This window comes from Poecilia reticulata, chromosome 7 (assembly GCF_904066995.2).
Source record: "Poecilia reticulata chromosome 7, P_reticulata-male-v2, whole genome shotgun sequence".
NCBI lineage: Eukaryota > Metazoa > Chordata > Actinopteri > Cyprinodontiformes > Poeciliidae > Poecilia > Poecilia reticulata.
In genome coordinates this window covers 2,353,238-2,376,034 of record NC_088836.1, presented here as the reverse complement: position 1 = coordinate 2,376,034, position 22,797 = coordinate 2,353,238, and the positions used below count along the sequence as shown (strand labels likewise).

The following is a 22,797-nucleotide window of genomic DNA, read 5'->3' as shown; positions in this document are numbered from 1 at the left end:
GGCTGAGCCTTGAGAAGAGAGACTGAAGCAGAGAGACTGAAAGCTAGGAAACTGATGGAAAAGATGCCATTTTGTCTTGTCTGTGAACTGTGCTGTGCTGAAGGAGGCCTAATAAACCACCTTTGTTTATGCTACAGCCAACTTTGATGAGTTTTCCTTCCACACCACACCTCTCAGTGTAACAAAGACAAACAGGTTGGTTTTGCAGTTTAGAAAGAAAAATACAACAGTCGGTTAAATTATATGAACAGTTTAATGAGCTCGTCTACTCAGTCACACGTATGACACGTTAAAGTTGATTCCAGGATTACCTGAGCGTTCTCCCATGTTGTTGGAACAATACAAAACCATGCAACTCAAAAGCAAAAATCATCTCTCAGATCAAGTTCAAAACATGATTCCTAGACATGCACAGATATGTGCATTCAGCGCACATATCTGATTCTTTTTTTCCCCCTTCTTCCTTTCATGACTTCAGAAGCAGCAGAGGTTTGGATGTGAACCGACTCCTCGATTTGTCAGATGGAGGAGTGACCCTGAACGTATCCCTGCACCACCAAGCAAACACACACCGTCATTTTAAAGCTTCCCTGCAGCAGAGCAGTGCTGGAACACATGATACTGTAGCTAAATAGCATAATAAAAGTTTAGTTTATGGACAAGGCATGCTAAAAGCAAATCATTTCTCTTCTTAGTCCAAGCAGGAGCAAAGCAAACGCTACTTGTAGTGGCTAGAAAAAGTCTCCATGGAATACTACTTTTCTTCTTCTTTCTCCCACTCTTCATCCATGGTTGACCAGCAGGTTCTACGGGAGAAAATAGGGGAAAAAAAGTTAGAATTGTTGCAACCCTACAACACCATCTGACCTTTAAGATGCTCTCAGGGGGAATGGCTGTGACTTTTCCATTCACACTTTTCCACCTTTAACCGGCCACATCTGAAAGGTCAGATTTACTAAAGGTAGAGATTATCTCGGTAATGGAGAAAAGGAATCCTCACTGACCCTTCAGACCGTTTTAAAATCGCAGCTCAAAGGAAATATTTTACAGTCCAAGTACTCAGACTTTCCTATATGTTTTCAATTTGCTCTGTTTTAAAGGAGTTTTAATTCATTTATCCTGAAATGCAATACAATGAATTCCAGCTGAGTCTGCAGACAAACTCAAAAGAAAATAATAACCATAATCAAACCTTATTGTATTTATTCAGCAACTGATTTTTATAAATTTATGACATTTTAAAAGTTGAAAAACAGTTAACTCCCTACAGTTAACATGTACTAACTAGTGATGGTCTACATCCAAAAATCCCAACAGAAACCAATATCTCTGGCTGTAAAGGGGAAAAGACTTTTGCAAGGTGGTGCATTTCAGCTGGTGATGTAGCCTTTAAAATGTAATGCATGTAAAGTCTAAACGTAACACCAACTATTACAACTTGTTCACTTTAACATAATCCAACTCCTTCCATCAAAACGACCAGGATGTCTGAAACGAATGATGACTTTGTTCCAAAATGACAAAGTGATTCTGAGAAAAGCTTTCTAGATAAGTAGCCGGTATGACAGGAGCTGTAGCACCATGGAAACATCCAACCATACAAACTTTAGGAGCAGCCTATCAAAATGTTGAACTGGAGCTGGATGATGTATTTTTAGAGCAGTGATTTATTCAGAAGGAAAAATAGTTTGAGAATATGAGGAAAAGGTTGGTTTCTAGAGGCTGGCAGGCTGTCAATGGGAACGTCTCTTTATATCTATAGATCCATATAAATTAGATGGAGGCTTTGAATAGAAACAATGTTTAACATGACGGTTCATGGTTAAGGTGGAAGATCTCAGTAAAGAAAAAAATTCCATCTGAGAAACGCAGCGAATGTTGAAGCAGACAGGTTGCAGATTTTCACTTTGCCTCCGGTGTTTTTCACACATAGATGATATTCTGTCAGGTATGTTATCAGGTTTAACACACATTATGACAGCTGCTCCCATATTAAAACAAACATACGTTGAATGAAAACAGTCGTATTCAGGAAGACCGGGCTCGGAGTCAAATTTATGTTTCGCTGTTTGCATTAGACACTTTTTTTCAACTGGTGTGAAAAACAATCACTGATTAAATATGAAAGTATTTTGATATTCAAAGCTAAAATATTTGCACTTCTATTTCCTCTCAGTCAAATTCCAATAACTGATACTTGATCAAAATAGATTTGTTTTTTGATTATGTTTTCTGAAGGCCAAAAGTAGCACAATTCATCAACACATACAATACCTGCACAAATGTAAACATTTAAAAATGGAGGTACATTTAACAAATACTGTACATCCATATACTAATAAATGACTAATAAATATGAAATTTGAAAAACTGCATATTATATACTAAATATCTATGAAAATATGTAAGTATTTAATTTGTTCATTATATTTCAAGTCCTTTGGTTGAAACATGAATTAATTTTCAGCTTTGTTTAAAGTCAGTGGGCGGGGCTAACCCTGCTGTGTTAGTTTTCAGTTGAGTTGCTGAGCAGCCAATCAGATGTTAGGATCTATTTGACTCTCATAATATACAGCAGAACAGCAAACATTTCAATAAATACCTTAGTGATGCTAATTTCAACACAATTAGATTAAATTGAATGATTTTTACATTTGTTTAATTGTATATTTATTAAACACGTTAATTGTTGCATTTATATAGTGGTATCTAATGAATTGCGTAATTAGAATAAACTAATTTGATTAATCATCATAAATGATGATAGTTATTGTGTTACTTTTAGCCCTCTGTACTGCAGGATTAGGAATATTTGAGAAAGTATTTTAACAGATTATTATTTAAAACAGAAAATCTAGAAATGCATTGTGATTTTCCAGATTAAAAATTAAAAAATCAAAAGATTTTCAGTGTTTTGTGTGGCATTCTGTTAAAATAGATAACAGTGTAGGTAAAACGGAGCTCTGACTCTCAGATCCCCCAGCTGTGTTACAGAAATCATTAAAACCACACAGTGATCAGTCAGCTTAACTCTTTTAAACCTTCTGCTTTGCCGTCTCACCACTCATTCACCTTCCTGTTATGTGTTTCCTTTTGAACAGCTCACTGTTCTTATGAAGATCAAATGCAATAATATAAATATAACCCACAGAACAGACTGGACTTTTAAGCTTAATTATGTTTAGACCAATAAACAATATGTAACTAGTTCTTTTTAGTAGTAGTCACAGTGTAAATGTGAAATCAAAGTGAATTGAACACAAAGTCTCTTGCAAAAGAAGTTAAACTTTCTTCACACTGTCACATTGAAACCACAGACATCGATGGGTTTTGACAAGATTTTGTGTGACAGACCAACACAGAAGAAAGAAAGAGAAAAACTTTTTTAAAATTTTAGAAACGAAAAGTTTGAAATGTTTGGTGTGCATTTGTGTTTAGATGCCCTCAGTCATACTTTTTGTTTCTATTAGTCTGTTGGAGTTTTTCCACTATTTTTTGCAGAAACGATGCATGGCCAGTGCATCGGCCAGCAATTTTGAAAACTTTTGCAAGGCAGATTTCTGTTTATGTTCAAACCAAATGTTAGAATGCATGTGATTAATCTAAAATCTTTAATGTATTAATGTTACATGATGCGGATTAATGGTATTTAGAGGTGTGCCAATCGATCGGCCACCGATCATAATCAGCCGATTTCCATGAAAAAGTGTATGATCGGTGATTGCCGATCATGGTCTCTTGTTGTTGATCACACAAACCGATCTGCATATCATTTCGCAGCCTGCCTGTGCAGCTGGTCTCCTCTTTCCTTCACACTGTGCAAACGCACAGCAACAAATCCTAAGCGATGTGGAACAATAACGCACTGAGTGAATGGGGAAGTTTGCGTGTTGCGGCGGAAAATTGAAGCAGGTCAAAATGCATCAATACGACGAATCTAATTTAGCATATAAACAATGCCATACTTGACCGAGTTTGGCTATATCGAGGCTAAATTAAGTTGAAACAAAATGACTTCTTTTAAACCTTCCTGAATATAAAAACCTGGAAAACTAAAAAGACATATGGAGGATCAGATAGCAGGTAAAGCAGCGCGCAGCTACAAACACTCACCCGGATTAATATGACGGTCAGAAAGCTAAACAAATAACCTGCAAAATTATTTAAGTCTTCGAGCTGCGATGTAAGACGCTGGTTCTGCTCTTGCTGTTGAACCGGTGCTACGCACTAGAGGTATTTTTTATATTTCACAGACGGAGCGCCGCTTCTGCTCCACCTGGTAGTGACTCTCACACCGAACCTCTGCTTAAAGCTGCAGCATCTAACTTAAAAAAAATAAATTTTACATACGTATTAAAACTTTCGCTGTCCTAACATGACAGATAATCTCTGAAAAAATAATTGATCTCCTCTGCCCCCTCCCTGCTCTGCATAATTACTCTGCTCAGTCAGAAACAGCCACTCAGAACTAGCAGTAATCAGCTAGCCGCCATGCTATCGAAGTTTTCATTCAGTAACTCAGGTGGCTTATGGTGATTGTTTATTGTAATGGATCCTGTATTTGCCTTTGAATGTTAAGTTTTATACTTGAATTTTTTGGCAATGTTGAGAGGTTTTATTTTGACTGCATTATTTAACCTCTTCAGAGTCTTCATATGTTTTCAGTCTGTTGAAGATAGTATTATTGATCGCAGTACAATTTGCACAATGCCTGTTTTTTTCTTGGAAAAAGTTATTAAAAACTAATTTTTGTCTAAATTAAGGTGAATTCATGGTTCCTTTTTCCACATAATGTAACCGGTAGTGCTTTTGATAAAAAAAAATAAAAATATTATGTGATCGGTATCGGTGATCGGCCCTCATGGGTGATCGGTATCGGCAGGAAAAAACCTGATTGGAACATCTCTAGTATCATTACCTTCTCTCCTGCTGTGGGTTACCTAGTTCAGTGTTTCCCAACCCTGGTCCTCGAGGCACACTACCCTGCATGTTTTAGATATTTCTATGCTTTAATACGCCTGATTCAGGTGTATTAAAACACTTGTCAATTGAAATCACCGGTGCTAAAGCAAGGAAACACCAAAAACATGCAGGGCAGTGTGCCTCCAGGACCAGGGTTTGGAAACACTGATCTAGTTCATAGTAGAGCATCAACAATGCAGAGTCACAAGCAAGAGTGAAAAGATGAGGAGGTTGAGTCAGACTGGTCTGCTCAGCAGCAAATCTTACTTTAAAAACATGGCGGTTAAAGCGGGCGCCGTTCCGAGTTCAAATCCCGCCGTTGGTTTCTTTGTCGCTTGTCTTTCCCCACTTCCTGCCAGATTACTGTCAACTAAACGCCACTAGCGCCATTACCGTCAGCTAAAATGTAGCTTACTTTTTGCAAAGGTGAATTATCCTTCCACTCAGGCACAACCAGTGTATAGTTAATTTTTCTAAATTAAGTTGAAACAAAATGACTTCTTTTAAACCTTCCTGAATATAAAAACCTGGAAAACTGAAATGTTTAGTTTGAGGCAAAAAATATATTTTCTTGAACATGTTTTTGATAATGTGTTTTTTGCATTTCAAAGTTGTGATTAATAGTGATTAGTCAGCACTTGTGTGATTACTAAATATATATTTACAGAGTTATAGAGAATGCAAGATCCAAATAAAACGTACCATCCTGGATGGAAGTACCTTTCTGCTTTTTCACATTTGTTTCTGTATTAGGTGAAAATCTGTGAGTCAAAGCGGGCGCCAGCCGTGAAAAGTTACCGCGGTTACCACGTACTTCAGCGGCTTTCTTACAATGAGGCTGTTTCTATTTCATGCGGCTCTGGCCAGCAGATCAACACACTACACTGCAGGGGCAGCAGAGAGGAGAAGCGGGACAGAGGGCGATCAGCGCAGAGATAGACAGAGAAAAACAAATAACTAGCAAGAAGTCAGTAAAGGCAAGGGAGCAGAAGAAGTCAGTCCCCCCCACCATCCACCACCACCTCCATTCTGCAGAATCCAACTTGGGAGCCTTGACTCAATTGGAAATCCATTTTATCTGATGACTGGCAGGCAATTGGAACTCCCAGGTGATGAGCTGAGGTTCTGCGGTTGATAGACCTGACCAATCCACTGCTGAGGGATGGAGGGATGGAGATGGAGGACAACATGCACTAACAAAGTTCCTGTTAGGGTTCGACTATCAGCAAGTTCACACTTTGGTGGAGAAGTAAGGAACTAGAACAACATGAAGAGAAATAAGAACAGACATCTGAGAAGACGTTCTGAGTGAAAAGCAGTTTTTACCTGGTGTTAACATTACTCCTCTGTGAATTAAAGACCCTAAACATCCAGCCAGAGCTATAACAGAACCGAATCAAAGTATATCTGTGTTAAAATTGCCTAGTCAAAGTTCAGTCCTATAACTGCTCTAAAAAGTCTGCACAATGTCAACTTAAAATGTCAAGTTTTTGTGATAAGTAAAATTGAATATTTCTGAATGATTTCAGAAACGTTTCAGCCTTTAATGTGAAACTTATACAATAGAGTTCCAGCTGAACAGAAACAAAACTGAAGTTATTATTTTTGGACCTAAAGAGGAGCGAACCCGAATCAACGCACAGCTTCAATTATTAAAATTTATTCCTAGCGATCAGGCCTGAAACCTGGGAGTAGTGATGGACTCTGACCTGAACCTTCAGAGCCACATTAAGACAGTCACAAAGTCGGCCTTCTATCACTTGAAGAACATCTCTAGGATTAGAGGACTTATGTCTCAGCGCGATCTAGAGAAACTCATCCATGCGTTTATCTTTAGTCACATTCATTACTGCAGCAGCGTCTTCACAGGTCAGTCTAACAAATCAATGGTTCAGCAGCAGCTGATCCAGAACGCTGCTGCTGGGGTTCTGACTAAAACCAGGAAGACAGAGCACATAACACCAGTTTTAAAGTCCCTACACTGGCTCCCTGTTGCTCAGAGAACAGACTTTAAAATACTGTTAGTTTATAAATTACTGAACAGCTTAGCACCACAATACATTAAAGATCTGCTGCTGTTGTACCAACCTTCCAGAACCCTCAGGTCTTCTGGTTCTGCATCCACAGAACCAAACAAGGAGATGCAGCATTCAGCTTCTATGCTTCCATGTTGCATGACTTTGTGTTTTTGTTTATGATGTAAAGCACTTTGAAATGCTTTGTTGCTGAAATGTGCTATACAAATAAAATTTTATTTGATTGATTGACTGAGCTCAACTGAAAAACAAGAAATACTATATTTATTTTTTAAAAGGCACCGTCTGTCATTCAACTTCATGACCCAGCCTTCAGGTTGTCCATTATGGGGAACCTGCTGAATCTGAAGTAAAGTTCAGATGTTCAGGTTGGATTTTTCAGACTTTTACACACTTGCAGCTAAATGACACAAATCAAAGCTATAAACAGCAGAGAGATTAAAATTAAGACAAAAAAGGATCTTAATGAATTTAGCTGTATTGTTTGATAAACAGGATCAGTTGGAATGTCTGTGACTGAATTCAAATGGTTTTCTTGTAAAGTTCTTTGAGACAATATTTGTTGAATTGGTGCTGTATAAATATACTGAATTGAATTGACTGTATCAGTCAGGAGAAGAGCCCTAGAAAATATCTGCAGCATTATATTTACACAATGCATGGAGAAGGTAGTCACCAAAAACAAAGTATGAGAGTGTGCAATGGTCTGATGACGGTAAGCTTTAACTTTTGGGAGACGATTTAAAAAAAAAATATGGCAGAAAAATATTACTGTGCCTACAATGAAACACGGTGGTGACATCATCATGATCTGGGGTTACTTCTGTTCAGGCGAACTTCACATTTTTTTGACAAGGTGAATGCAATTATGAATCATTACAAAAACCAAATAAGAAATGAATGAAAACATTCTACTGTCAGAAGTGTGAGTAAATCCAAACACAGAAGAAAAAAAACGATTCATAAGTTTATTCTGAGAGTTGTAAATTAAAGTTATGACTATAACTTATGAATATAAAGTTATATAGAAAAGGATTAGCCATAATCCTCTTTTGCAGAACAGTATCTTGAGGGACCCTTTGGTCATGTAAAAACAAAACAAAGTGAAAAACCCACTTAAAGACTGAACGGTGAAACTCAATCAAAAGTTACCTTAACACCTTTTTAGTTTAAGATGTGAACGTCTGGAGCTTTATTTCTTTTATACAGGATTATTATGACATTGTGTTTAGGTTGGGCATTTACTGTATTGTTTATCATATATTGTGATATTGTTTTGATTCATTCTTGTCATGATAAATTTCAGCAAATGATGTTTGGAAACCATAAGCTGTTTTGTCTGGATCATTGTCTGGATTTCTATTTTCACCATATTTCTTCCCTGTTTATTCAATGAGTATCAATAACCATCAACAAATTTTAAAATATTAAATGCAGTTACTGTGTGCTGTTTAGTCATTTTACAAATTACACTTCTTTATGTGACTGGTGTCCTGATGAAGAGTTTAACAAATGCAAATGTTTTTCAAGAGCAGTATTTGTATTTGTGTTACTATAATTGTGTCATGTAGTCACAGTTATACAGTTACCTAAAAAAGTGATATTGATCACTTTTATCAAGTACCACAAAATATTGTAATAAAACTTTAAATCCATATTGCTCACCCCATTGTATGTTGAAATAGTTCAGAAATGGTTTTATTGAGAGCCACTGTAAACCCAGTTGTATAAAAACTTGAAAGTTGATGTTGCAGTTTGACTGAGCTTCCAGTCTCTAAATCTACAAAGCTGGAAAATCACAAAAAACTTAGAGCTTGAATCGCACTGAACTATTTCTGCAAGGACTTTTATTGAAAACCATGAAATATTTTGCATGTATCTGTATTTTCGCATGGTTGAATAACTGTAGTAGATGCCTTGGATAGAAATGCACACTTCCTTCACAACACGTGAAGGAAGTGATGGAAACCCTGTGAATTCAACATTTGGCTAATAAAACACAAAAACCAAGCCACCTTTTGAAAAATCTGCAAGATAAAAACACTTAAATACAATATAAAAACACTTTTTTAGAGGCTGCAGCACGCCTCTAAAAAAAAACTATTTCCAAAGTTCCACATGAAAAAGAACTTGTCAACATAGTTGTAAGGAACAAACAATAACACACTGATATTTATTTACAAAAAGGCCAGAGAAGAAAGGGGAACACACACTCAAAAAAAAAAAAATCGATCTCCTTGGGAGTACTGCATGTGAATTGGAAAGCAATCACAAAGGAAAATCACGCTTCAAATCGTCAAGAAAAAGAAGCGGGGAGGGACAGACAGATTGACTGACAATGGGACACAAAGAGGCTGGTGGAAAGTGGACTGTTTCGATAATGTTGTGGCTGTTTGAAGGCGACAAAAGCTAGAGAAAAACCCACCTAAAAGCCCTGCTGCTTCCCTCTCTTATCCCGGCTGGTGGTCCGGGTTCCACAAAAGTTCTTCCTGAGAACGCACAGGGGGTGGGATGGTGAAACACTGACTAGAGTGTGCCCCGAAAGATAAATAAAAAGAGAAAAAAAAGGTAAAAATAGATGTGTCAATTCCTTATATAGTTGAGGTCGCTTTCAATACAACACAGTAAAGGGCGTCGGCGAATTGTTCCCAAGAGCCCCTGCTGGAGGAGACACCGAGGGGGGGCAGAGCAGGGGGCCCAGCTGCCACGAGCCGATAGATTGGCAGAACTCAGAAAGGTCAGCGTACGGCAAGCGAGAGGGCACAAAAGCTGGGGGATAAAAATCCTCCAGGGGGGAGGAGTTCTCAACATGAAACCTCAGATTTTTTCTGAGACTGGAGACAAAAACCGTAGGCTGAAATTCAACTTTGTGTTCGATCGAGAACCAGAGAGCAGCGACAAAAGCAACAAGAGAGAGAGGATGAACAAACAAAAAGTGAAAATTATTTCAGCTTTCATAGAGGAAAAAGTTCAAAAAAAGTTTGCAATCTCTTCACACTGAAAAAAAGATGCTTGAACAACATCAGGTATGAAAAAAGTAGGTTGTTCTAATAACTTCATTCTAACATTACTAAAAATATTTAATAACACCCACCTTAAGATATGCATTGTTCCTCACCTCTATTAACACTTTTCATCTCCTCATTTAAGTGTAACTTCTGACACTCGAGGCTCAGCTGCATTCAACAGTACATTAAGTTAATGAAGAAGTTCAGTCATCCTGAAACATATATGAAGTCAGTCTGAGCCAGTATTCTTTAGTTTCAGAACTATTTAAAAATATTGCGTATATGCTATGAAAATAATAAGAAAAATATAAATTTTTTTAAGCATCTATTTTATCTGACATATTTAGGGTTGCACGATATATCGGCACCAACATCGGTATCGGCCGATACTGATAAAGCTGGATTGATATTAAAAACCGATATCTGAAGTCAGTGGTGTCACTTTGGAGATCTCAAAGGGCTAAAAATGTCTAAAAAAACAAAACAAGCAATTACAGTGGATAAAAATTATTTAAAGAGTTGAATAACAGAGAGATTATCTATTTTAGAAAGTGAACCACAAAATGTGCTAAGAAGAAATACCTTAAGATTTTTTTTTATAACAATGGATGGCGGTGATAGTTCACTTTTAATTGTATGAAAAGATTTAAAGGAAAAGTACAGTTGGTAAGTGTTTTGTACATCCCTAGATTGTTTTGCTCACTTCTCTATAAAGGAAATACAGAAATAAAAGGATTAAAATTATTTTTTTCACTTGCAGATAACTTAAAAAATTAAACAAATGTGTTTTGATCAATTTTTTGATTTGCTTTGATCAAACCCATTTGTTATAATTTTTGCAAAAAAATAAATTAATTAATTTGCTGACATTCATTACTTTGCTTTAACGTTTTTTCTCATCAGAATAATGCATTCAGATGCTTCATTGTTATTTCTTTACATCTAGAACTCACCTATGGTCATGAGATGCAGGTAATTTCTAAAGCAGTGGTCCCCAAACTACGGCTCGCGGGCCGGATCCGGCCCGCCTCCACATTTGGTTCGGCCCCCTGAACAATACCAGATAGAATTCAGATTTTTTTCATATATTGTATTTTCCGGTGGATTTTTCCTGTAAACTGTGTCCTGTAAACTGTGGGCGTTTTGTTTTGGACTTTTAGGGACCTGCTTGACTTTATGTTATTTAATCGGTAGAACAGATGAACACACGTGTTTGTTTGTCCAGGTCAAATTCTTCGAAGCAATGCAATGTAAGTAGCAGCTTATACTTCAAAACTAGCCTTTATGTTAACATATGAGGAATTCATATGTTAAAGTTACTTTCCCTCAATGGAATATATACTAGTCAGTCCCAGTGGCCGTTTCACTAATGGTTTTTGCCCGTGTGCTTTCTGGGTAAAAATCAATCGAGAAACGTGCACCCCCGTGTAACACTTGTTCTGTCACAAACTGACTCCGGCCCCCCACCAGAGAAGGGAAAAGTTATGTGGCCCTCACAGGAAAAAGTTTGGGGACCCCTGCTCTAAAGGAACAAACTATGAACAACATAGGCTTAACCAAGCTGCCTCCGCAGGATGGTTGGACTCGTATTTAGGAGATTAGCTGTTTGTTAGCAGCTCAGTGTAGAGTTGCCAGTTACTGGAAAGGTGCCAGTTAAAGTAGTTTAGGAAATGGGCATGAAAGCCCAACTGTAGAGGTTTTATTTAGTTGGAAGTGGTCTAGGAACATATTGTATCTCACAGCTGGTTTGGGAATGATTCTGGAATTCTTTAAATAAGTCTGATGAAGAGTAGAGAAAGGTCTTTGGATCTCAGTTAAAGTCAATCTCACAAAAGATGGACAGATGGACAAACAAAGAAACAGATTTTTTTACTAAAGTTTTTATATAAAAGTTGTAATTTCACCCAATGACACATTGTGACAAAACACGAGGACCTAACCTAAAAAAAACAGGACAAAAGAAGGGGACAGAAATAACAACACGAATACCAAAATGAACAGCCCTGTTATTTCGCCAAACCTTTGAATTGCCCGATTGAAAAATATACTCCACAGAGCAGACGATGCAAGACAGATAAGCAACAAAAGAGAAACAGTAAGAGCAGATAATGATGCCTTGTGGAGATTGGTTGTGATTGGCTGCACAGTGATCAATGCCAGCATGAAAGGAGGCAGCACTGATAGTTTATGACAAGGGGAACAACTACCAACAGTATGAAAATAAAATCAATAAGTCAACTGCAGAGAAGGGGGAGGAAAAATGAAAAACAGACAAAAAAAGAGAGAGAAGGAGAGGGGGTACGGAAAAAGTCGAACAAGAGACAAAACAGAATACAGCAAGAAAGACAAAGACCAAGAGCAAAAATAGAGTTTTGGACAGAGAAAGGAGGTAAATACAAGGTGATGGTAGGAGGAGAGGAATTGTCAAAAGATCTCAATAAAAAAAGCTCAAAAAAGGCAACAAAAGAGCACTAAATCTGACAAGGTATTGAAACTTTCAAACAAATCCTGAGTAGTGGCGTAAGAGTACTTTTAAATGTGTCCCTCACAATATCAACACGTTCTTAAAAGGTGTAAAAAAATCTACATTATCTAGACTAGCGGTTCTGAACGTGGGCGGTACCGCCCCGCAGGGGGCGTTCAGAGGACGGCAGGGGGCGCTGGCGGACATTTTTACAAAAGGGGGGCGCTGGGATGCCTTTGGGGGGCGTTTGGTCGACGGTAAACTTTACACCTTAAATGCACAACAATGCCAGTTTAGACTTTGAGCAACTTGGTAAAACTGTATTGTGTAACATTAAATCATGCTTGGTTGCAACTGTAAAGATGGCAGCTCTTCTTCTTCTATTCAGTGTTTGTTAGCTTCTGTTAGCTTCTTGGCGCAGCTCCGTTCTCCTACTGGTAGCTAAAATCATGATACCCTCACCGTGTATCCCTCTGAAAAATGAACCCATTTAAATAAAGAAATAAAGAAATCCCTCCATGGGTGATACCCCGATAGAGAGCGTTCATTTTATAGCGTTAACACGGTGCTGTAAGTCTGGTATGAAACGGGGGTGATAGAACAACACAGCACTTTTAAACTTCAATAATCAGAATGCAGAAATTGTTTCCGTTGTTTTAAAAGGTTTATGTTAGTCTGCCTTTTCCCCATCGATACGCTTCCCGATCGCCCTGCACCTTAGGGGCTTAAAAAAAAAGAAAGACGCGCAAAAATCTGAAACAGGAGAAGCGGGACATAAAACGGAGCGACGAACTAGATGTGAATTATGGCATAAAAACAGAGAATCCGATGCTGAACAGTGAAAAAATCAACACATGATGTGAAACACATGACGATTATGTGATGTTGAGTTTGTTGAGCGAAAATTACTGATGGTCAATAAATGATAAAATAAATCTAGTAACAGGAAAGAAACTAAAGTGCACATAGCAATAAACAAGGAGAGGATAATATTAATCAAAAGAAACTAAAGGGAAATGAATGAAGAACAAAATGCAAGAATAAACTAAGAAACTAAAGTAAATACAGAGGATTAAACTGGTATGTCAAGACCTTTTGAGCAATAATTAATACAGAGGACTGTATGGCAAGAATAAACAGACACTATTTCTAGATAAAAGGCAAAATAATATTGTTGAAGTGTCATGGGTTTGTTGAGACCACATCTAGTACTGAGAATAAATATATCTTACAGAACATAACAGTAAATAACTGATCACTGTGTGATGGTTTGACAAAGTCGATAATTAGAACCAAAAACATTCACTGCAATTGATAAATTAAACAAAAGTTATTGAAAAATCAAAAGGATAAAAACGCTCCACAATGAGACACTGGGATAGCTCGCTAATAGACAATTTGCTACCTGCAGCATGTTTTTCTGTTTGTTTCTCTCCCTCAAAATGCTGATTTTTTTTCATGTCAACAAGTGCAAAATTCAGTTTTGAAAACGACAACAACAACAAAAAAAAAGTTAAAAATCAACTGTGGTCAAAAAAGTAAAAAAAAAGAAGAATAAATCATGTTACTCTGATTGGATTGGAAAGCAGAAATATTATCCCTCTGATCACTGCATAAAGTGTGTAGACCTTCAATGGGAAGTGCTCAGCATGGTTCCTAGCAGCAGATGAAAAAAATTCCCTTGCTATGGCTAAACTGTCCCAATCAGAGGTTTAAGCTTACCGTGCTGCTGGCTAACGAGCTGTGGAGTGTGGCATGGCACAAGTAAACCAGGCTTTCCAGTTTGATTAGATTTTTGCAACCTTGGATTGTAATCAATGTGTTCAAGGAAGATGTCTGATAAATTATGAAATAAATACTACTTGCTGGAAAACTTAATGACATGAATTCTTTTGATTGCAGCAACAAAGAAAAGTTAAAAAGGTTGGACTTCAGACAATGCGCAAAAATGTTATGTCACTTAAAGTACCGACAGTGTACATACACAGACTTTCACCAAAAAACATCATGGAAACTCATCACGTACAGAGAGGGAGGGGGGGGCTGGGGGTGCTTGAGCACTTGCCCATTTTGCTCCTTGCCCCCAAGTGCCCTTTTGGTCAATTTTTTAAAATTTATTTATTTTGTATTATTATTTCCGAAGCCCTCTTCTGACACATAAAAAACATGTACTAAAATTATTTGCTTTTTTGTTTCTTTTTTGTATAACATAATAAGCCGGTCACCTTGTTACCTTTGACCTTTTGCCCGTGACGCATGACGCAGTTGCCTTTCTCATGGTGGCATGAGAAAGGCCACCATGCCCTTGTATATATTTTTAATAGTGTAATTATGTAAAGACAAAATATGCCTGGTGGTCCAGCTCTGATTTACATTTCTTGCTAAATTGCAGGTTTGAATATTGCAATACTTTCCTATAACAAAGTAGACATGCAGAAAGAAAATACTAATAAAATATCTTACATATGCATAGTGTTATGCTCTATATAGAGATGTTCGTTAACTTTGATTGTATATCTCACAATTTTGTAATTTATCATTGTTTATTAAACTGAAAGCTGAAAGGCTTTGTTAATATTGTGTCCTAGAATGCGGTTAGATGTGCCCTTTTTTTGTTGTTGAGCACCTGCCCCTTTAGTGGCCTCTGCACGGCCCTGAACTGAGATATTTGCTGGGTTTGTCAATTCTTTGAGTTGATCAACTAACGGTCAGAAGTACTCAACATCAGAATGTGCCAAGGTGGCTTTACAGAAACACACTTCCTGTGAAGAGGAATTGCTTCTTCACCATATTCTCCAAGGACTAGGTTGTATTGCTTGTTAATATTGTGGATGCAGCTAAACGTATCAACCATGTAGCAGCAATCAATGAGCCTGCTCTGAAATTCTCAAGGTAAACTAAACATGTTCCAGAGCACATTTTACTCACATCTGGCGTTCTGTGCCTTCTACCCAAACACACCTCACTCTCACTCCAGCTGTGAGAACGAGACTCTAGACTAGATGTCCAAATTACGTTTTTCATCAATATGGACAGTATTGATGAACTGCAAATTGTTTCTTGGATGGAATATTTAATGGTTTGTTATACTTGTGTTACATATCTAAAATTGTTGGTGTTTAGCTGAATAGGACAACACAGAATTAAATTTGATTTCCACATTTAGTTTTTTAATTCAGTGATTTGCAAACACAAAGTACACAAAGTTTTATCCCAGATTCTTCTGGACTTTGACAAGACTATTCTAAAATATGAATATCATTTTATGTAAACCATTCCATTGTGGCGGTGTGTGACAGCCGACCCTACTGTCACACAGACCTGAATGGTAACTGTGTGTTTTGTTCATCCTTAACATTAATTTAGACATTAATTAGTGAATAGTTTAGATTTTTATTTTTGAAAATTATTTTCATTAGCTTGACACTTAAGTTAACCATTTGAAGTGCACACATTTAGTGAACTTTGTCAGTTCTTTATATTTTTGTTAAAAGCAACAAATTAATTTATTTGTTTTGAGTTACCAGTTTCCTTTGGAGCTGCTGGAGGGTCAGAAGAGCTCCAGCTAATTGACATCCATATATGGCTGGCAAACCTCCTGAGCGGGCTGTTCCATTTGTTTGCCAGGGGACGGGGAAGTTTGGTTTTCTTTAATTTAATTTGACCATTTCTTTAATGTTTCTTCTATTTGGTAGTTTCATTCTAATGTTTTAATTTAAAGATTTGGTATTGTATTGATTAATATTTGTATGTTTAACTTACCCCTTGTGTGTCAGCTGTGGTCTGATCAGCCACTATTTAAGCTCCCCTCATGTCTCGTTTGTTAGGTCAGTTTTGTGCTTGAGTTCTTTGTGTTACTACCTAAGTTGGAGTTTGTTATGTTGACCTCAGTTTTTGGGCCCAGTTCTTCATTGTTTAATTATTTTTGAACTTTTTTGTAATAAATTAAGATTTTTTTCAGATTTCATTCAGCGCTTCTCTGGCTGGTTTATGCAAGAACCCTCACACGGTGACTACTGGTTTACGCCCACTGCCCTGCTGGGAAGTAGACCTCTGCCCCAGTTTCAAACAAATTTCCCTGCAGGATTGCTTTGTATTTAGCCTTATCCATCATCCAATCATGAACATTTTCCCTGTCCCTGTAAAAAAACAAACAAACTGCTGAACATGTTCAGGGTAATGTTATTATTAACGACAGAAGAAACTTCTTCTTAAAATGAAAAAAAAAAAGATTATTTTGATGTAAATCTACAGGATGCACAAATACTTCTACATGATAAGGTATAAAGTTGTATGCTGCTACATTATGACAATCTATCATAAAATGCAAATAAAATAATTTTGATGTTTCGTGCTGCAATGCACAAGAAAATGCAGAAATACAATGGGTAGGATTACAAATATTTTGTCATTTCAGGATGGCAGTAGCACATTAAGAGATGAAGGGAAGCAGGAGAATTGAATGCAGGAAACAACTCATCCCTTTTATTCTGTTTGTTATTCATTTCATTAGCAGGGCAATTTCTGCCTGCAATGGAAAGTAGCAAACAAGAATTAGTGGGAAGAGAGTGGAAACAGATGGGACATACCTCCCCAATTAAACATCAGAGCTTCATTGTATATCTGTAGTCGTTAAGAACCTACAGAAGTTTGTCACATTTAGAGCTTTTTACATAGGGGAATCCTGGCATCCCATATTTGTCCATCATTGTTTTTATCTGCTTTTTGTTCGGCTTCCCCTGGGATGATGTGGTGCAGTCATGGCTGACCGGAGTCAAATCGCCAGATTTTTCACCTAATTATTCTAAACACCACAACAACATTTTGAGGAAAAAAGAAGATAAAGAGTCTGTCAAGTATCCATTTTTATAAAAAAGCCAACTGGGACAAAGTATGTATTCCTTCTTTTTCCGTTTTTTGCTGTTGAGAATCCAAGGTTCACACAGACGTCTAACAGAGAGAATGCCAGTGATATGGATGTGACAAAAGGGACCAAAAAGGAATGCAATCTTTAAAAATATAATCAATTCAAACATTTTTGCAAATAAAATAAAAATAAATAAAAACAGACTACAAAATGTAGTTTTAAAGTTTTATTACTGTAGTTTTGCTGGAGTTTTAATTGCTCAGTGTTACAAGTGGAAAGTCTAAAGATAAAAACTACACTATGCTCTGCTGTATATTGACTGAAAAAAAAAGCCAAAAACAAAATGTACTCTGCAAAAAGGAAAAGAAAACAGATATGGTTCTGAGGTTTTAGCCCCAATTAATGCAACCTAAGCCAATTTAGGAGCAGGAAGTTGGACTCCTCTGAACACGGTTGGACTTCTCTCTGAACAAACTAAGACAAATCTAGTTGATAATTAGGCCTACTTTCATAAAGCTCCAAGACACTTTGTAATATTTATTCATGCACAGCAACATGAGGTGAGTGGAGTTCAGCTAGTTGTACGCTTCACAGATTTTTGTGTCAAAACTTGAGGTGAACATATGGGAAAATGTGTGTGTGTGTGTGTGTGTGTGTGTGTGCGTGCTGGGACAGCAGCAGAGGCCCCTCATTCTTCTTCATTAGTGTCGACCGCAGAGGGGCCGACTGTCTACTTCTGTTCCTCTACACGTCTCTTTATCCTGGGCCTACCTCTAACCCTTCTCCCTATATGGAAGGCATTTCACACAAGTATTCACACCCCCTGAACTCTTTTACATTTTGACACATTATAAGCACAAACTTTAATGTACTTTTACTGGGATTTTTATGTGACAGAGCAACACAAAGTAGTGCATGAGAACGTTTTTGCTACTAAAATAACAGGTTACTTTGGGGTACATCTCTACCAGCTCTGTTAAAGAAGAGACTGAATTTTTTGTCTGTTCACAAAATTCTGTGAACTTCATTTGTTGTACATTTGCCCCACGCTCAATAAGTTACTTTAATACAAAGAACATCAGTAAAAGAAATGGAACTGCTGCCTAAACAGTCCACTTCAAAATAAGAGCATGAATATAAATGTCAAACTACTTTATATATAGGGGGAAAAATTATTTAGGGGAAGCTCAGAGCCGCTAAACATTTTCAAATTTAGCAAAGACGCCAAGCAAAAAAAAAAAGCTCAACTATTAGCACATTAGCAGAAGTGTGCTGAGTGTTTAAAACATCCTCCCAGCATGATGCTGCCACCACCGAGTTTCATTGTGCAGATGATGTGTTCAGGATGTAGTACAAGATGGGCTCTGGAGCAAAGGAGCAAGTCTAGAAATTCAATGCCAAGTTGAAAAGTGGAGGAGCTAACGTACGTTTCTGCTCTGCCATTCTCTAAATGTTAATTTCCTTAAACTTTCCACACTATGATGTGATTTACCAGTAAAAGCTTGCTTTATACCAACACGATCTCTTTAGTCACAGTTGCATGCATGAAGACGAAAGGCAAATAAATCAGATATGGCTTTTTAAGTTTGTGGAATTGCGGCCTCTCGTTTACTGAATGATGAAACACAGCAGACCAATATACATATCTGTATTTGTCTGTATTTAAGGTTGTTTTCACATGTTTGACCAAACTTGTGAAGTTGTTGGTGTATTTCAGTGTGCTGTACTTGTGCAGAGTTATCAAAAACATTTAGTACAGTACATTTATATCAGTGTTTTTTTTAAAGTCTATTCAGAACTTTTTTAATGCATCAGATCGGTATGGGCTGATGATAAACTTCAGATATTTACATTGGTTGTAAGTAAAAAAAGTGGATTGGTGCATCTCTAATCCCAATGACTCTTTTTGAACTAAACCTAACTAAGTTCTTTAAAAATAGGCATATTAAATAAGAACTTATCCAACACAGCAAAAAGTAGAAAAAGACAGTGTATCCTTCACCTCCATCACTTCTTTAATTTATCTCCACCTTTCTGTATCCTTAACTGTTCTTTATTCACTTTCCCTTGCTAAAGCTGGGGGAAGCACTTCATTTCAGCTTTCACCTTACAGCTAATTGTTTCTTCTTTATTGTGCTCTTTGGCTTTGCCTTAATGCTATGAAACCTTTCTTTATCTTTCTCCCTTCTCCACTGCTTTTAGTGTTTCTCTAAAAGCCTTTCATCCTCCACTATAACCACTGAAGATTGGCTTCATGTTTATCTTATACTCTTCAATAATCCAGTTACTTATTCTCCACATCTCCTTTGTGTTTCTCTTCTTGCTTATCGGTACTGATAAATACCAGTGGGGTGACTGAGCTGTTGTGATCTTTGTTCAATCAGCAATACCACTGACATTAAAGAAAATAGAAAAACAACAACAAAAAAACCTACAGGGAAAATCAATATTAGATTTTACAGCATTCCACTGTGATTCACTGGCCTTGCTAAAAATCAGCCAACATTCAGACTGAGGCTACAGAAATGTATCTATTGTCAGGCTGTCAACAGAGTTTCTGTCTGAAAATACCCTCAGCAAAAGTTGATGAAGCAATTATTTTTAGCCCCTACTTTCAGGTGTCTCACCACAAAGCCTTATACAAATATACCAAGCACAACACAGAAAATGGCCACCACACAACCAGATGATATGTGTTATAGCTACAGAAAAGGACTTGATGACACTTCCCCTCCAATGCCTCATTATAAAGTGACAAAAATAAAAAAATAAAGGTGCAGTAGTTTAGCGGAGGAGCTGAATGTCTGTGTGGTGAAGAAACTGGAGAAGTTTGATCCAAGACCTTTCTATCTCGATCTTTCTCAAACAGTGGTGCCCGGACCTCTGGTGGTCCGCCCCCTAGTGGTCTGCAGGTTCAGTATGAAAATTTGGGCTGATATCAATATCCAATATTTAATATGAATTTGTGTTTGTTATCGAGCATAACTGGTTATCGAGCAGTTATGCTCGATAACCAGTATTTACAGATATTAAATATATTTTACTAATGTTTTGACACCTTTGGGGAAAACACCAACCAACAGATGGCAACAAGATAAAAATAAACATCAACTGTTTATATCCAGTAATCTTTATTTATTGACCAATAGCGATGTTGTGCCGATACTCTAGTTTGATTCAATGAAAAATTTAGTTCACAAGATGATAAATGAGAGTGGGTTCACAAGAAAGGGAGAGGATTAGATTTTAATGAAAGTTGGATTTGTAAAAGAAGAATACAGTTGTGCACTTCAGTTAATTTAGTAGCTTGGACCAAACTGCTCTCAACTTCTCATTTGTATGTGAAAGCATGACATGTGCAGATGAAAGAAATTATCATTCTTTTAAGTTTGCAGTGAAACAAGATCGGAGCACTGAAGGTAATACCTGACAGCATCACTTATATTTAAAAAAAATTGTATCTGCCAAAATCAGAATTGCCAGATTAGGCTTTTGAAAGCAGAAAACTGCAATTGATGCACCTCTAAGTCATACTGGATCTTCATACAGGAGATCTGTTGACCTTGTAAAGATACTAGGTGTCATTTTTCCAAAGAGAAACAAACTCTCTACCAATATAAAATGCCACTCATAGAGGAAGAAGAAAAAAATGTTTAAAAGTCAAATTACAGTTCACAAACAAACTCAAAGACCTTAATTTTGAGACATGTGTAATGATTTTATGAAATAGAAATTATAGTGCTCAGCCATAATGACCATCATCACTTCTGAAAAAAAATGAGAAAGATTGCAAGTTTGAAAACTGGCATTTAGCAAATAGAGTTAACTTGCTAATCAACCTAAAACAAGAACAGGTTTGCCTGATTTAGTGAGAGAAAGGTTATTTTTCTGTTGGTAAAGTATCTGGTTTAAACTGCAGGTGTACGTGTTAACAAGGTTTTTAAAAAATCTATTCCCAGCTAAGCTCCAGCAGCCAATGCCTGCCTATTTTACAACTTAATAAAGGTTCCAAAAGCTGGTATCCTCCCAGTATAAATATCATCAGTATAATGAAACCTGGCCAGGTAGCTCCTAAATAATTTTAACAAATTGCCAAAAAAAAAAAAAACATAACTTCAACAATCCTACTTCCTGATCTCAGTTTTACCAGAAGACACAATTTTCATGTTCTGCTGTAGGATAATTATTTAGCTAACTATTTTATGCTAGCTTTGGTCGGTCTCTAAAATTCATGTTATGTTTCCCAGAACAAAGTCGACTGATGTCCCCTGTGTCTTAAAGTGTAGTCTGCAGGCTTAGTGCGGCCACAAATATCCACATACACTGAATTTCATTCAAATTTTGGGTTTTGCGAGAAACTGATAAACTCCCTAAACTATTATTTTATGGTTTAATTAAAATTTGCCGTTCTGTCAGAGAAAAATTTATAGTAAAACTTCAAACTGATTAAGAAGCGAGTTCCTCCAAGTGGGAAAAGAGCCAGATGCACAAATGAAGAAGTGTTTCTAAATCACCGTCTGGATCCCTCTGCTGTTTTTAACTGAAATGTTTTTCTGCTCTCTGATTGTCTCCATCACTTCTCTCTGTGTGGCTCTGTTTACTTCCCTCCTCCTCCTCGGTCTGATGGGCAGCTTTAACTTCAGGAGTAACTCCCTTTGTATTAGACCAAACCCTGCTACCCCTCTGCAACCCTCAGCAGGGTTTTGGATATAAATGTGAACGTGTGCATGTGTCTCAGCGGTTGGCCCTGCTTAAGGAAGAAAATAACAGCATTTGAAGTTTCTAGAGGTGTGAACTTGGAGTTGACCACAGCCTGGCCTTGCTGAGGCTCCAACTTGTCTCTCTGGATGTTGGAGAGTAATTACTTATCTCTCGCTTTTTCTTTTCCCCTCCTTTTCTTCTTTCAGCACTCATATGGCGCTGAACACGCCATCTCTCAATTAGTTTTTATAAATCCAATCAGATTTTACTTTGGGATGCACTATACACTTTTTTTTTACTTGGACGCTTATATTTGAGGTTTAGTATCGGCTGGTACCAATCTAATACAAATTAAGCTGAACTGACTAAAAACATTTCTTTTTTTAAACACAGACATAAATGTACTGAATTACTAATTTATTTGGTAACTCTGCACCAGCACAGCTCACTGAAACAGAGATGGAATAAATCTGCCATTATAGATTGGGGGCATTGTCATAATATATAATCTAGATTTCTTTTCAATATTGGCACTGATACAGATATTGATACCAGATTGATGCATCTCTAATTATAATAACCACAGCACTGCACAAACTAATATGATATGATCACATGCGTCATTTTGTTACATAGTAAAACCTGAAACTGTAGATGTAATTCCACTACACTGGCTGATAATGTCAAAGATCACATGTACTTCAAATAGCTCCTTATAAAGATGGATCTAAGAGACTGGGTCTTAGTGGGTCATGATGG

The 22,797-nt window shown here is 37.1% G+C and overlaps 1 protein-coding gene across 2 annotated transcripts in view; it reads right to left on the bottom strand.

The window, feature by feature from the left end:
* Nucleotides 1-234: 234 nt before the first annotated feature.
* Nucleotides 235-22,797, bottom strand: part of chchd6a (coiled-coil-helix-coiled-coil-helix domain containing 6a) — a 95,876-nt gene continuing 73,313 nt past the window's right edge. For both annotated transcript variants that reach the window (XM_008412748.3, XM_008412749.3), the window contains one exon: nucleotides 235-806. In XM_008412748.3, coding sequence (XP_008410970.1) covers nucleotides 783-806 — 24 coding nt within the window. In that variant the 3' untranslated portion in view covers nucleotides 235-782. The remainder of the gene's footprint in view (nucleotides 807-22,797) is intronic.